This window comes from Rhea americana, unplaced genomic scaffold (assembly GCF_003343005.1).
Source record: "Rhea americana isolate MKP2758 unplaced genomic scaffold, rheAme1 scaffold_7, whole genome shotgun sequence".
Classification (NCBI taxonomy): Eukaryota; Metazoa; Chordata; class Aves; order Rheiformes; family Rheidae; genus Rhea; species Rhea americana.
In genome coordinates this window covers 11,383,780-11,395,639 of record NW_028186867.1, presented here as the reverse complement: position 1 = coordinate 11,395,639, position 11,860 = coordinate 11,383,780, and the positions used below count along the sequence as shown (strand labels likewise).

General features: G+C 39.0%; 1 protein-coding gene across 1 annotated transcript in view; it reads right to left on the bottom strand.

Moving 5' to 3' along the window:
• Nucleotides 1-215: 215 nt before the first annotated feature.
• The window catches only part of CNOT11 (CCR4-NOT transcription complex subunit 11), a 44,001-nt gene continuing 32,356 nt past the window's right edge, over nt 216-11,860 (bottom strand). Inside the window, exons 3-9 of the mRNA XM_085321611.1 lie at nt 11,476-11,857; nt 10,925-11,089; nt 6,342-6,494; nt 5,561-5,763; nt 4,269-4,471; nt 3,219-3,315; nt 216-556 (exon numbers count right to left, since the gene is read on the bottom strand). Coding sequence (XP_085177737.1) covers nt 359-556; nt 3,219-3,315; nt 4,269-4,471; nt 5,561-5,763; nt 6,342-6,494; nt 10,925-11,089; nt 11,476-11,857 — 1,401 coding nt within the window. The 3' untranslated portion in view covers nt 216-358. The remainder of the gene's footprint in view (nt 557-3,218; nt 3,316-4,268; nt 4,472-5,560; nt 5,764-6,341; nt 6,495-10,924; nt 11,090-11,475; nt 11,858-11,860) is intronic.

The window sequence follows — 11,860 nt, the reverse complement described above, 5'->3', positions numbered from 1 at the left end:
CTTGATAAAACTTGACTGAAGGTATTCATGAACTGTTTTGACACAGACAGTGAAAAAGCCAAGTTACTATTTCAATAATATTTGACAGTTCACATCAAACTTACATCTCTCTCTGGGAACAGAGCCTGTTAAGTACATTCTATGACTAAAGGTTAAATGCTGCATATCATATGCACAGCATGTGTTAGGCCTAACACATTTCACCAGCTCAAGCATGCATATCAGAAAAAGCAATATTTATTGTTGCATAAAATACTATTTATAGTGTATTAAATTGGTTAACCCCATGATTTAAGCTTAAAATATACAGTAAATTGGTACAGAATGTTGATTTTTTCTTTCCAATGGCAAAATGGTTTTATTTTGAAGCTTTTGTCTCTGATGGATTTTCCCCAGTATCTAGTGTCTTCAGCAGTCTGAAAAGGCCAGCTGCTTCTCGTATCCGACTGAATTCAATGCAGAATGCTTGCACTTCTATAAACAAGTCCTGTACATTAATAATTTTGTTTCTGATTAAAGACTGAAGAAAGACACAAACAAGACGTACCAGGCGGTTCTGAAACAGAAAAGATGCAGTTTCATCATTCAAGTAAGTGCTTGTGAACAATTCAGTTAAARAACTGTTGGCCCCCAGTTGAGATTTTTCATGAGTACTTAGCTACGGCAGTAATCATCAAGATTTTTATATGTTGCCCCTACTCTTCTACTTCCCATACTACTACTCCTCTGATTTATAATATTGCACTCTGGATACAGGAACTTTCTCTTAAAATTAATCTCATGCATAAATGAAGTAGCAGATTTACAAATACACTGTTCTTAATTTATTATGCAATCACTAAGTAAAGTCCTGAGAGAAGGGATCATATCCCAAGACACCGTTAACACTAAGAGCATCCTTCTTAATATTTACAGAAAATAAAATTCAGTAACATAAAGAAAAATGAACAAGCCTCACATCTCAGAATCCCCAGTCATCAAACATTTAAGGCATTCCAGCTGGGAAATGATAGCTGCTGAACTCATCCCCAACTTGCTTCCTTGAAAAGTGCTCTATCAGCAAATTATATTATCCTTTTGCTGTGTCTTAGATGAAAGACAGTACCAGAGACACCAATTCAAGGACAGGCCTCAGAGCTCATACTATAAGCTGYAATTCCCTGCCTGGTCCTATGATGGAATTTCAGTAAAGTTCCTCTTTCCTAAGGGCTGCTCAGATAATACCTTGCTGAGCACGCCAGGAATTGCAAATTCAAGACCTATGAACTTGCACYTAGGGTTCGCCATACACAGATTCAGTCACTAGCTGTATGCTTTGTACAGGGTGCATTTTTCTCTTGCTATAACAATGGTTTCATACTTTGCATTGTGAAAGAGTCGAACCCAAATCTTTCTCCAAAAAAACCCAGCTGTATACATAACCATTATCTATCAGACTGAAGTGACTGGTTTCATAGAAAAGTTCAAAGTATTCTACATTATTTTACACTAAAAACTGAAGGAGACAAGTCACCAACTATTTTTACATGACCTGAGTTTACAACTGCAAAATTTGCTACCTATGCTGAGAGAATGCAAAAAAAACCAAGCAAATGACTTCCTTCACTGCAGTCAAAAAGGCATCACAGGTTTTCTTTCCAGCATAAGAAGAGTAATTTTAATAATTGGAGAATATGAAACAAAAGTACAAATGCAAGATGCTGGCTGACTCCCAATCTCTAAGGATCATGGCTGTTTAACTTCTATTAGAAGTTTTTGTACAGGGCTTCTTGAACAAAAAACATCTTGTGTTCCAGTTGCTGAGACCTCATACGTAGCATTRGCAAATATGAAAGATTTTGGGTTGTTCTCAGTGTTTTGTTATCATTGTTTATGAATGGGCAAGTTGCAGCTCACAAGTCTTTCTATGCATAACTCAAACGCTACGTGGCTATTGCTATACCCCCGACCCTCTGTTCTTCTTTCTCAATGTGCCTGAAGCACAGCTGTTATGTGCTCTCTGGAATCTGCTTTCTAAAGCAGCCCCTTTGAGCACAGGGTCCCACTGTGTGGGCATATACCAGCTACAGCCCAGCTCTACAGTTTCTTCCTATTCTGGTACCAAATGAATTAGCACAACTGTTCAGTAAGTCACAGACTGAGCCACCCATGCATATCTGGCAGAGTCCCAAAGCAGAGAAACACCAAACCTACAGCAGCCACCAAAAAAAGTCATCATCAGGAATAGTACTGAGAACAAGAGAGAGGACTTTCTGCAGCTATTTAAACAGTAACCTATCTTGAGCACTGTGTGCAAATTTGGTCTTTGCAACTTAAGGACAAATAGAGTTAGAGACAGAGAACAGAAAAATCTTAAAGAAAAGGAACATCTGCCTCACAAGAGAGGAGAGAGGTTGTAATCCTTCAGTACGGCAAGAAGCAAGCCTGGGGAGGAATTGGTCAAGGTCAAGGTTTACAAAGCACTGGATAAACTGTGTGTGAACTGTTTTTCACCAAATCCTGGAATATAGGGCATACTGGGCAGCTGGTGAAACTAACAGATCAGTTTAAGACGGAAGGGAGGACCTTCTGCCAAAGCTGTGGAAATCTTGTCAGATGGGTAAAGATCTTTGGAGTAGAAACAACTTCTATACCAGTATTAAGGAAGACAGACAGGCAGGCTTGGGAAGCAGCGGGTATGGTATGAGGACAGCAGGAGAGAATGGGTTTTAGGTCTCTGAGGGTTTTGGCAAGCTGCTGTGGGTCAGTAATAGGCACGATTGAAGGGGAAAAATTCCACGAGTTAAAATTTCAAAGGTTCACAACTGGTAGACACACTTTGACAGAAAAGGAACTGGAAGCTTGAAAGTAAGCAAAAAGGCAAACATCTAATGCAGGGAAGTGAAGAAAAGGTATACTGAATGACAAATAAGCCTCTTGTGTGTAAGGATCTGAGTCACAAAATTGCAGTTCTGCCAGGCAGAAGTATATGATGTTTACAGGAAAAAAAAGAAAGAACATTAATTACCTGTGAAGTCTTGTAAAAAAGGTGAAGAAACATATAAAGTGTGTGAAATACTATGAAGAACTGTCCGTCATTAGGAAAAAAAAAAGACTTTGAAACGAAGCAGTAAAGCAGAGCAAATTTAATGGTATCAGCCTTATAAAATCTCAGCACACATTATACAGAGCAAGAGATAGAACCCCTTTTCCTAAATCATTTACTATGAAGTACTCACCTGCATATATTTGTCTTTAATCTGTTCACAGGTGGAGATACAGTTAGAGATGTAAAGATGAATAAATTCAGGAGGGAGATCAACTGCAGTAGTAAGCCTGTTCAATTAAAAATATCTAATGATTTATCAAGCCAGAAATCTTAGTTATTCCATTACAAATCAGATGAATTACAAACCAATAATGTTAATTCCTGGAACATGTCATATAGAACTGATTTCTGACAGCTTCCACAGACATGTTTATAAACATTTAACTTTTTCCAGTAAGAGTCCAAAACTCATTTTTTGAGATCGGGCACAGCGCAGAAGTTGGATTTGGTTTCTAGTGTATCCAGCACACTCCTGATCTTTACTCCACAAAGACTTGCTATATATTACATAAAGGAGTTAGTGATATTCATTTCAAATTTAAGAAATTTAAGAATTTAAGAAGTAGTTTGAATACTACTTGTTTGAGTACCAAGATTCTACTGCTGCAAGTACTTTAACAGAATTTTGTGTTTTCATATTTGAGTTTCAAGTACTGAATCTAGATGGTATACAACTGAAGTATACAACTAGAATAACTTTTTTGTTGCTTCAAAACAGTTTCTTTAGTTCTTTCAGATCCAGATTTCAATCATCAACCCACAGCTAACTTTACCAATTTAATCTAGACCAGAAGAGTTGGGTTTTTGTTTAACTACAGGCACACCATTAAGAAACTGCATGCAAAGCAAATAAAGCCTTTCAAGAGAAATATACTTAGGTAGTCCAATAGTTGCAGAAATCTGTAACTCCAAGAACACTGTCTTCCTCTACAGGATGAATCCAAAGACTGTTTTAGTTGTAGTATAAAAGGGGTTTAAAAAAAAATCACAAATAATATGTTGAAATTGAAAAGGAAATGATTGTCTGATACTCTCTCTTCTCCTTCACTGTAATCTGACTAGTTATTTCCTCAATTCCTGTTACTTTTGATAGTCTTTGAAATGAATCCAAATATAGCCCTGCAGCCAGCATCACAATCACATTTTACATGTCTAAGAAATTTTTCTCAAGGTTACTTACCGATTTACCACTTCCATTGAATGTAAAGACATGTCCATGTTGACCAAGACAGAAAAATACTCTGTTATTTGACTTGACTGCATCAGTTTAAGCAACATTTCTATAGCTACTAAAGGATTGTTTTCAACAAGGTCAGGCAACTTGGCAGGAGTGAGGCCAATATGATAAACAAGTTTGGGGTCCTTTTCGAGTTCTCCAAGGAGCTATAAAGAAAGATGACACTCTTAAGTTCCAGTAATCAACTGCAAACAAGCTGCTGACCTAAAACACAACCTGACTTCATTATAGTCCATGTCTTAATATCCACTACGTTGAAAAGAAATAGCAAAGCTATGGAGAACTGTTCCATTTCACAATTAACAAGATTCATATTCATCACACCCAAATTTAACCATCTAAGAGTAAGATATCTAATTAAAGCTATTGATCTAGAGTAACTCGATGCCATGGAAATGGCAATTCATTGTACCCTAAAACACAAGTCATTGATCACCCATCTCACTCCATTTACTGTAGAAGAAATCAAAGGTCACCTGAGCAGGTAAGAATACTTAGAGATAAGGTGTACCATCAAACAGTTGATTTTTTCTAAACTTCATATTGTCGCTTGAAACAACAGCTATAATCCACCTAAGTTACAGGAGAATGATAATCACTTAGACACCTCTGTTAAAAGTCACTGCAGATGCATCTTTAATATTTCTATTAAAGGACACTTGTGCCTTTGAAAGGCATTTAATAGTCTTTCATCTGTGGATAGCAAGGAGAGGATAAAAAAAGCATTACAAGGTTCATCCTCCTTTAGTTTCCTGTTTAGTAGGATAAAATCTCAGTTTCAAGTTCTCTGTTGTCAGGAAAAGTTCTACAAATCATGGAAACTTCACAGTTCTAATATAATGAATATCACAAAAACGCGCTAAGGCGTTTCAGGGGTACTATTACCAAAGATTAGGTGATGGCATTTCTGAACTAATTTCTTATCAAAAGCTTCCATGGAAGCACAAACAACTTTGCTATGAGAAGATTTTCCAAGCAGAGAAATACTGGTGCCACTTACTGATTAGCTTTAACCATGTCCAGCCAATGCTATGAAGTATAAAGATTTTTTCCTTATCCATACAAAGCCAAGTCAAAACTTTTGGGTTTTGACAATTCAAAGTATTTGGAGTTTCCTGAATCAGAAGATAGATCTGAATTCAGTTAAAAATGACCCAAGTTTTCTAAAATACATGAACAAATAGCTTGTTAAAAAAATCAACTTAGACAGAAAACTGCAAAAACATCAAACTTACTTGTGTTTGCTGTGGGGAAGTCAAGGGACTTTTGAAAGCTTTTGCCATGATTCGTTTTATCTCTACTCCAGTGCTGTTTTTAACACACATTGACTTATCCCATTGAATTGTGTGATCTGGTTCTATTGGATTTAGCCATGCCAATTCATCCTCACATATATGGAGCGGAGGTGGTGGGCGAATAAACTCTGGTCGAAAGTGACCTGAAAAAGGCAACAATATGAAGTGTTTTTTTAAACTTCAGGTATTTCAATAAAATTAAGTAAATAAACAGTCCCTCCTCATCCATTTCTCTAGGTTATTATAGTAGCAAAAATAACATTATGATTCGTATTCCCAGACAAATGCTTATTCCTGATTCTTAGTGATGCTGCTACACCCAGCCAGTTGTTTCTCTGTCATTTAGCTCAACAAGTTATTGCTTGCACCATGGAGGCATGGCCATTTCCCCTTCCACAGTAACCTATTCTTTAAGGAGCTACAGTCAATGCAGATCTTAGTGTAGAGGACTAARATCTCAAGGGCATATTAGAGCCAATGTTTTAGCCAGCAGATGATGTAAGTTAACAGTTTGAAGACTCCACATTCTGAGTAGTGTGGAAATATGAACACTGTGAACTCTGATTTGGAAGCCACTCTGAGAAAGTTTTGCACCATTTCAATCATCTCTGTTCACATTTCATTATCTTCGAAGTACTTCAGATTACATTATCTTTGATTTGGAGAAGTACAGTAACATAGCATGTCAGTTACAGAGACAAAAATGTGAAAAAGCACATACTTTCTATAGGAGGTTTTGGTCCACTCACTAAGGCTTCAGTGATCTGAGAGGCAACAGAGCTGTCAAAACCAGAGTTGGAAGAATCTGGGTCAGGATCGCTGAGAATGCTGGGGAAGCTGGCCTTGCTCTGTGTTGGCAACTCGGATTGACGTTCTGAAAGAGGGTCAGTCCATAATATTAAAGCATAAAATCGAAACAGAGATATCTAGAATACTAAAAGTAGCAAGAAACAATCAGCTTTAGAAAAGAACTAACTTAAAAAACAGATAACAATGTGAAATTTAGTACCATGTCAGTCTGCTAATTCTTAGGGTGCCAGCAAGGATAAAGTAGAAACACAAATGAATCTGAAGCGCAGTCTCAGCTTTAAAAAAAGGTAGGTTAACTGATCTAATACACTTGTAAAAACAAACTCTAAGTAGTTTTAGACACTCCTGAAGGAGTTCACATACCACCTTGCATTTTGCAAGCACTTTTCAGAGCAGGGAAGCAAAAAACCTACATGGATACAATATTTACACTCTATTGTGTTAAGGGCCGTGCTATTCAGCTATTCAGGTTTATTCAGCACATTTGAGTGGTATTGCATAAGCTACTTGCTGTCAAAGATACAGCAACTGCTTGCATGAACAAGAGCTGAATTGTTACAAGTTTCCACATCACTGTAAAAGCAGACCTGACAGAACTTGACAGTGATGTCCCTTTAAAGGCCAAATTAAAAAATGTAATTTGCCTAAAAATAGCTAAGTCTAGTACATAGAGTTTAAGACGCCAGCTTTTGGACAGGAAAACAAAAAATCAGGCTCAATCCTTACGCTGCTAGATTTCAGGTGTTTAGTTCCCATCACAATCTATCACTTTTGTCCCCAAAGACTTCACGGCTGACCCTCTATATTCTCCGAGCCAAGAGACAACGTTTTCTATGACTTTGGCACTTTGTTTTAAGCTTTGCCAATCTTGCTGCATGCAACTGCACATGTAAATACACTTTTCTCCAACAGAATGCTAGGCACCAGACTAAACCTTAAGAAAACTGGATCCCCAAACTGCTGGTCCCACACAGCTTACCCTTTGGTCCACAGAATCCCTTAAAAAAGTTCCACATGCAACTAAATACCATTTCTTTGTGTGACCAGCACAGTGCTGTCAGAATCTGTGACCAGTCCCTATCTATTTGAAGTAAAGTGTGCTTGCTCCCTTTTGGGCAATCGTGACCCTTCATGACTTCCCACGCGTAAGGGCTCTACTTTATACGACACCAATCAAAGCCACAAGAAATGCTGAAAGGGAACTTCCTATGAGTGACTAAGAGGTCATCAAAACAAAGCACTACACATTGCTGATTTTTTTTATGCCTCTCTGTCCTGCTTTATCCAATTATTTCAGATCATGGAAATATTTGAATATATGCTCACTGAAAAACAYAGCACCTGCCATGCTAGTTCAGTTAAAGACAAGCATTATAATTTTTAGCTATTTTCAAAAAAGTGATTTTGAAGGTTAAGTCTAAACGAACTGGTTTATGAAACATTTATTTTATCAATTGTCGCAAACTCCATCTTGTGAACACTCTCATTCAGCCACTGAACAGAATGGTTAAGAAATTAAGTTCTCTGAGGGGAAAGAAAAAGMTATTGAATTTTTTTTTCCCATCTTGTAGTTTATAGTATAGAATTAGATCTTTATCAAGTCAGTAATAGTAAATCAGAGATTTGTTTGGGTCCCCATACTCAAATCACCAACGATGCTTAATAAGAAATATAAAAGATTTGGCTGCAATCCTTCAATTCACTCATTTTAGGAGCCTCAGTTAAATACAGTGAAGCTCAACAGCCCACCCTCACTGCTCTAAGAATCAGGGCCGGATCAATAATTTCAGATAAGTGAAAGCAAAAACTGAGAGAAGTCAATACTGTTCCCACTGATTTAACAGAAAAGAATATAGCCTGCCTCTTCAACTAGTACATTTGAATCAAAAAAAGCTAATTGGAAAGCAATCACTAAAATTCCATTACAGAGTGTGTGTTTTTTTTTTTTTTTTTTTTTTTTTTTTTTACAGATTACAAGAGACTTCCTTTAATTTTTAACAATAGATGCTACAATGCATTAGAAATCATTTTTCAGTGCTTGTCCATTACCCTTAAAACAAGTAAGGGTCATCAGATAATCAGTTAAAAGCACTTTTCCATAAGACATGTCCCTCCAAGTTCTAGAAAGTGACATTTTCRATACAGTACACACCAGGCTGACAAAAACAAGTTAGAAACAGGCAGCAGCTTGCATGAACACTCTGCAGACCAAAGTAAGAGAACAAACCAAGCTTTCATATTGATTCCCAAGACACTATATTCCAACATTCTGCTCTCAGAAAAAAAGAAAGCAGAACACATAACAACAACAACAACAACAGATCTTACAGTGAAAAGGGAGGTTGTCACATTTAACTCCAAGGAAGGAATGAATAAATTATACCTCAGTTCTGACACTAGAGGACAAGCTAAGTGTTTTTTTTCCTCATTCATGAAAAAATATGTTTGGGATAGATTCATAAAGAGCATAATGCTTTCTAAATAGCTTAAGTTTAGCTCAGTTGGTTAGAGTGTGGTGGTATTAATGCCAGGGTTCCGGGTTCAATCCCCATATGGGCCACTCATTTGAGGGCTGAACTAGATCATCTCCACAGGTACCTTCCAACCTTACTGATTCTATGATCCTAAGATCTATTAAGTTGATCTTTCAGACACATTCTAAAGCAGGTCAAAATCATTCAGGAGAATGATTTGAGGCTAAATAGCCCCAAATTCATTTCAGGGACAAAAAATTTCCAGAGTCATCAAATCTTACAAATTTACATTCCAGGAAATGTGGGGAAAAATGAGGCAAATCCAACACCTCAAATATTGTATTTAAGCATTGTAACAGAAATAAGTACGCACTGTAAACAGCACAGCTTCATCTCATACTTTGAATCATTAGAAGAAACATACTGAAGACTTCTGAAAAATTTACAGAGCTTCTGAAACATTACCAGTAGACAGTTAACAAGCATGATAATGTTAAAAAAGAGCAAAAAAGTCACTTTTTAAGAAAGTGGATAGAAAGCAGATGACATTTATTCTCAGAAGCTAGAGCTAGAAGTATGAGAAAAGCAGTATGAAGTTTTAATCAGGAGTATTGCTATGAGTCCTTGCAAGAGTTATTATGTAACAAAGCTCGTTATGCATGTTGTTTACTATCTGAAGTAAACATACAAATACATCTTACCAAGCTTCATTTTGCAAAGCACCACTAGCAACTGTACTGTTTTTAAAGACATCATTGTATTGTATTTTAAAAAAAGGCAGAATAAAACATACTGACTAGAGTACCCATCCATACAACTAAGACAAGGGTAACAGGGTTACCTACATCTTACACCTTTGATGTGAACAAAATCCTCAGAAAGYGAGCACAGTACCAAAGARGAAAACAAACAAACAAACAAAAAACCACCAGGCTTCTTTAGAGCACCAAGGATTGGGTAGCAAAAGTCACAATTTACCTGAAATTCTGTGAAATCTGAATTCACAAAAATATTCCAAAAAGCCCAGACAGAATGGACAGAAGAAAAATCAGAAGCAGTTTGGAGGGTTTTTTTTTCCCTCCTCCTCCTGAAGGTAGGTTAGTGCATTCAATCTACATTTTTCAAAAGATCCTGCAGTCTGGAAATCATGACTGAGGATGACACCAGAGATTTATGCACTGTAAAAGAGCAGCAGTATAACAGAGCACAAGAAATCAGTGACCACAGAGAATGAAGATACCAAGATACAACTGTGGGACTGAGAAAGCCTAGTCAGAGCCTAAGCTGGAGAGGTGAACCACGTTACACAGGTACAGAACACAGAGGATCAGTTTTCGGGTGAATAAGTGCATTTGCACATACCCAGGAAAAAAAAATACCAATTTTTGCTGTTCAAACTGGCTCCTTACCCTCAACAATATCTTCTATTTCATAACAACTCCAGAAGTGACTCATCAATCAAAGTGATCAGAACAATCATGTTCCTTTCTCCTGTCAAAGGATACGCATCACTTTGCTTTTCTTATTAACCCAGTAAAAGCAGACTGTGCTCCCAGTCTCAAGCTGAAAAATCTGTTTTTATTTTATAAAACTGGAAATGCAAGTATAATAGCCAATCTGCCAGCTGCTGCTGAAGTACTGCTATGTGATAGTCATCCTATGTTCTCTCATACAACTACTGCCAAAAGTGAAAGGGGATAAAAATATTCATAGAAACAAAAAAGGAAAAGTGATTTAAATGAAAATATTTTTATGCTTGCAAAATTTTCTTATTTTTAAGGCAGCGAGAACCTCTGCACTTAAGAAATTTATTTTTAAGTAGGACAAAGAAACTTCAAGGATAGATTGCATCTATTACATCAGTAATGTACATCAGTACAGTAATACACATTCATYACATCATTGCCCAAAGCCTTTTAATATTTAGCATAAGGAAGTGTTTCTCAAGTAACTCACAGGCAAATTACAATCAACATTTCAATTCTTAACTGAACCATGGCACGCTGCAGTTCTTCCTTACCTGCTAARGCTAGCTGAAGGCCGCTTATATCCACTGATTGGGCCATGTTCCCTACATCCATTGAAGCAATCTGCCGAGGAGTCTTCTTGAAGAGTTCTCTAGGGGGGGCCAACATCAGTTGAGAAAGAAAGAATTTTTCTGGAGGAGTTATGGGAGGTAAAAAGCCTGTGAAGACACAAGGAAAAGTAATCCACGACTTTTAAGGCAGCAATATGAATCATTCCAATACTTTTCAAGCAGAATAAGCAGACAAACTTAGAATACGAACTACTGTATCACGAATTACTGCATCACGTACGCTGGCACCAGAGAGGTCTCCAGGGAAGCGCGCAAAGCCCGCATCCGCTCAGCTCCCGAGGCGACGCACGGTACAATACCAACCCGCCGGCTCTCGGACGGCAATCTACAGCCTCGACGCGCAACCCCTAACGCTAGGCCGGGCCCACCGCTTCGTTACGCGGTGCCTCGCCGAGGGGAGCAGCGAGCTCCGGACCGCGGCAGGACGCGCGGCCCCGCTCGCAGGCCCCGGCCGCGCCCCCGCCGGCACGCACCGGAGAGCGGCGTGCGCTCCGCCTCGTCGCCGCCGCGCTCGGGCGCGGGGTTGAGCAGGTGGGCGAAGACGGCGGCGAAGGGGTTGGCGGCGAGGGGCTCGGTGCGGTACATCTCCCAGAGGAGGTAGAGGGCGGTGAGGCGCTGCGCGGGGCTGGGCAGCAGGTCGGGCTGCTGCAGGAGCAGGACGAGCACGGAGCCGAGGCGGAAGTGCTCGGCCTTGCCGAAGTAGTGGTGGAAGGCGCTGGAGAGGCCCTCGAAGGTGCTGCCGCCCGCCTCCTCCGACACGATGCTCAGCAGGCTCGACAGCTCCTTCGGCGACAGGCTCATCCTGCCGCCCGCCGCCGCCGCGCCGCCGCTGCCGCCGGGCTCCTCCGCTCCCAGCTG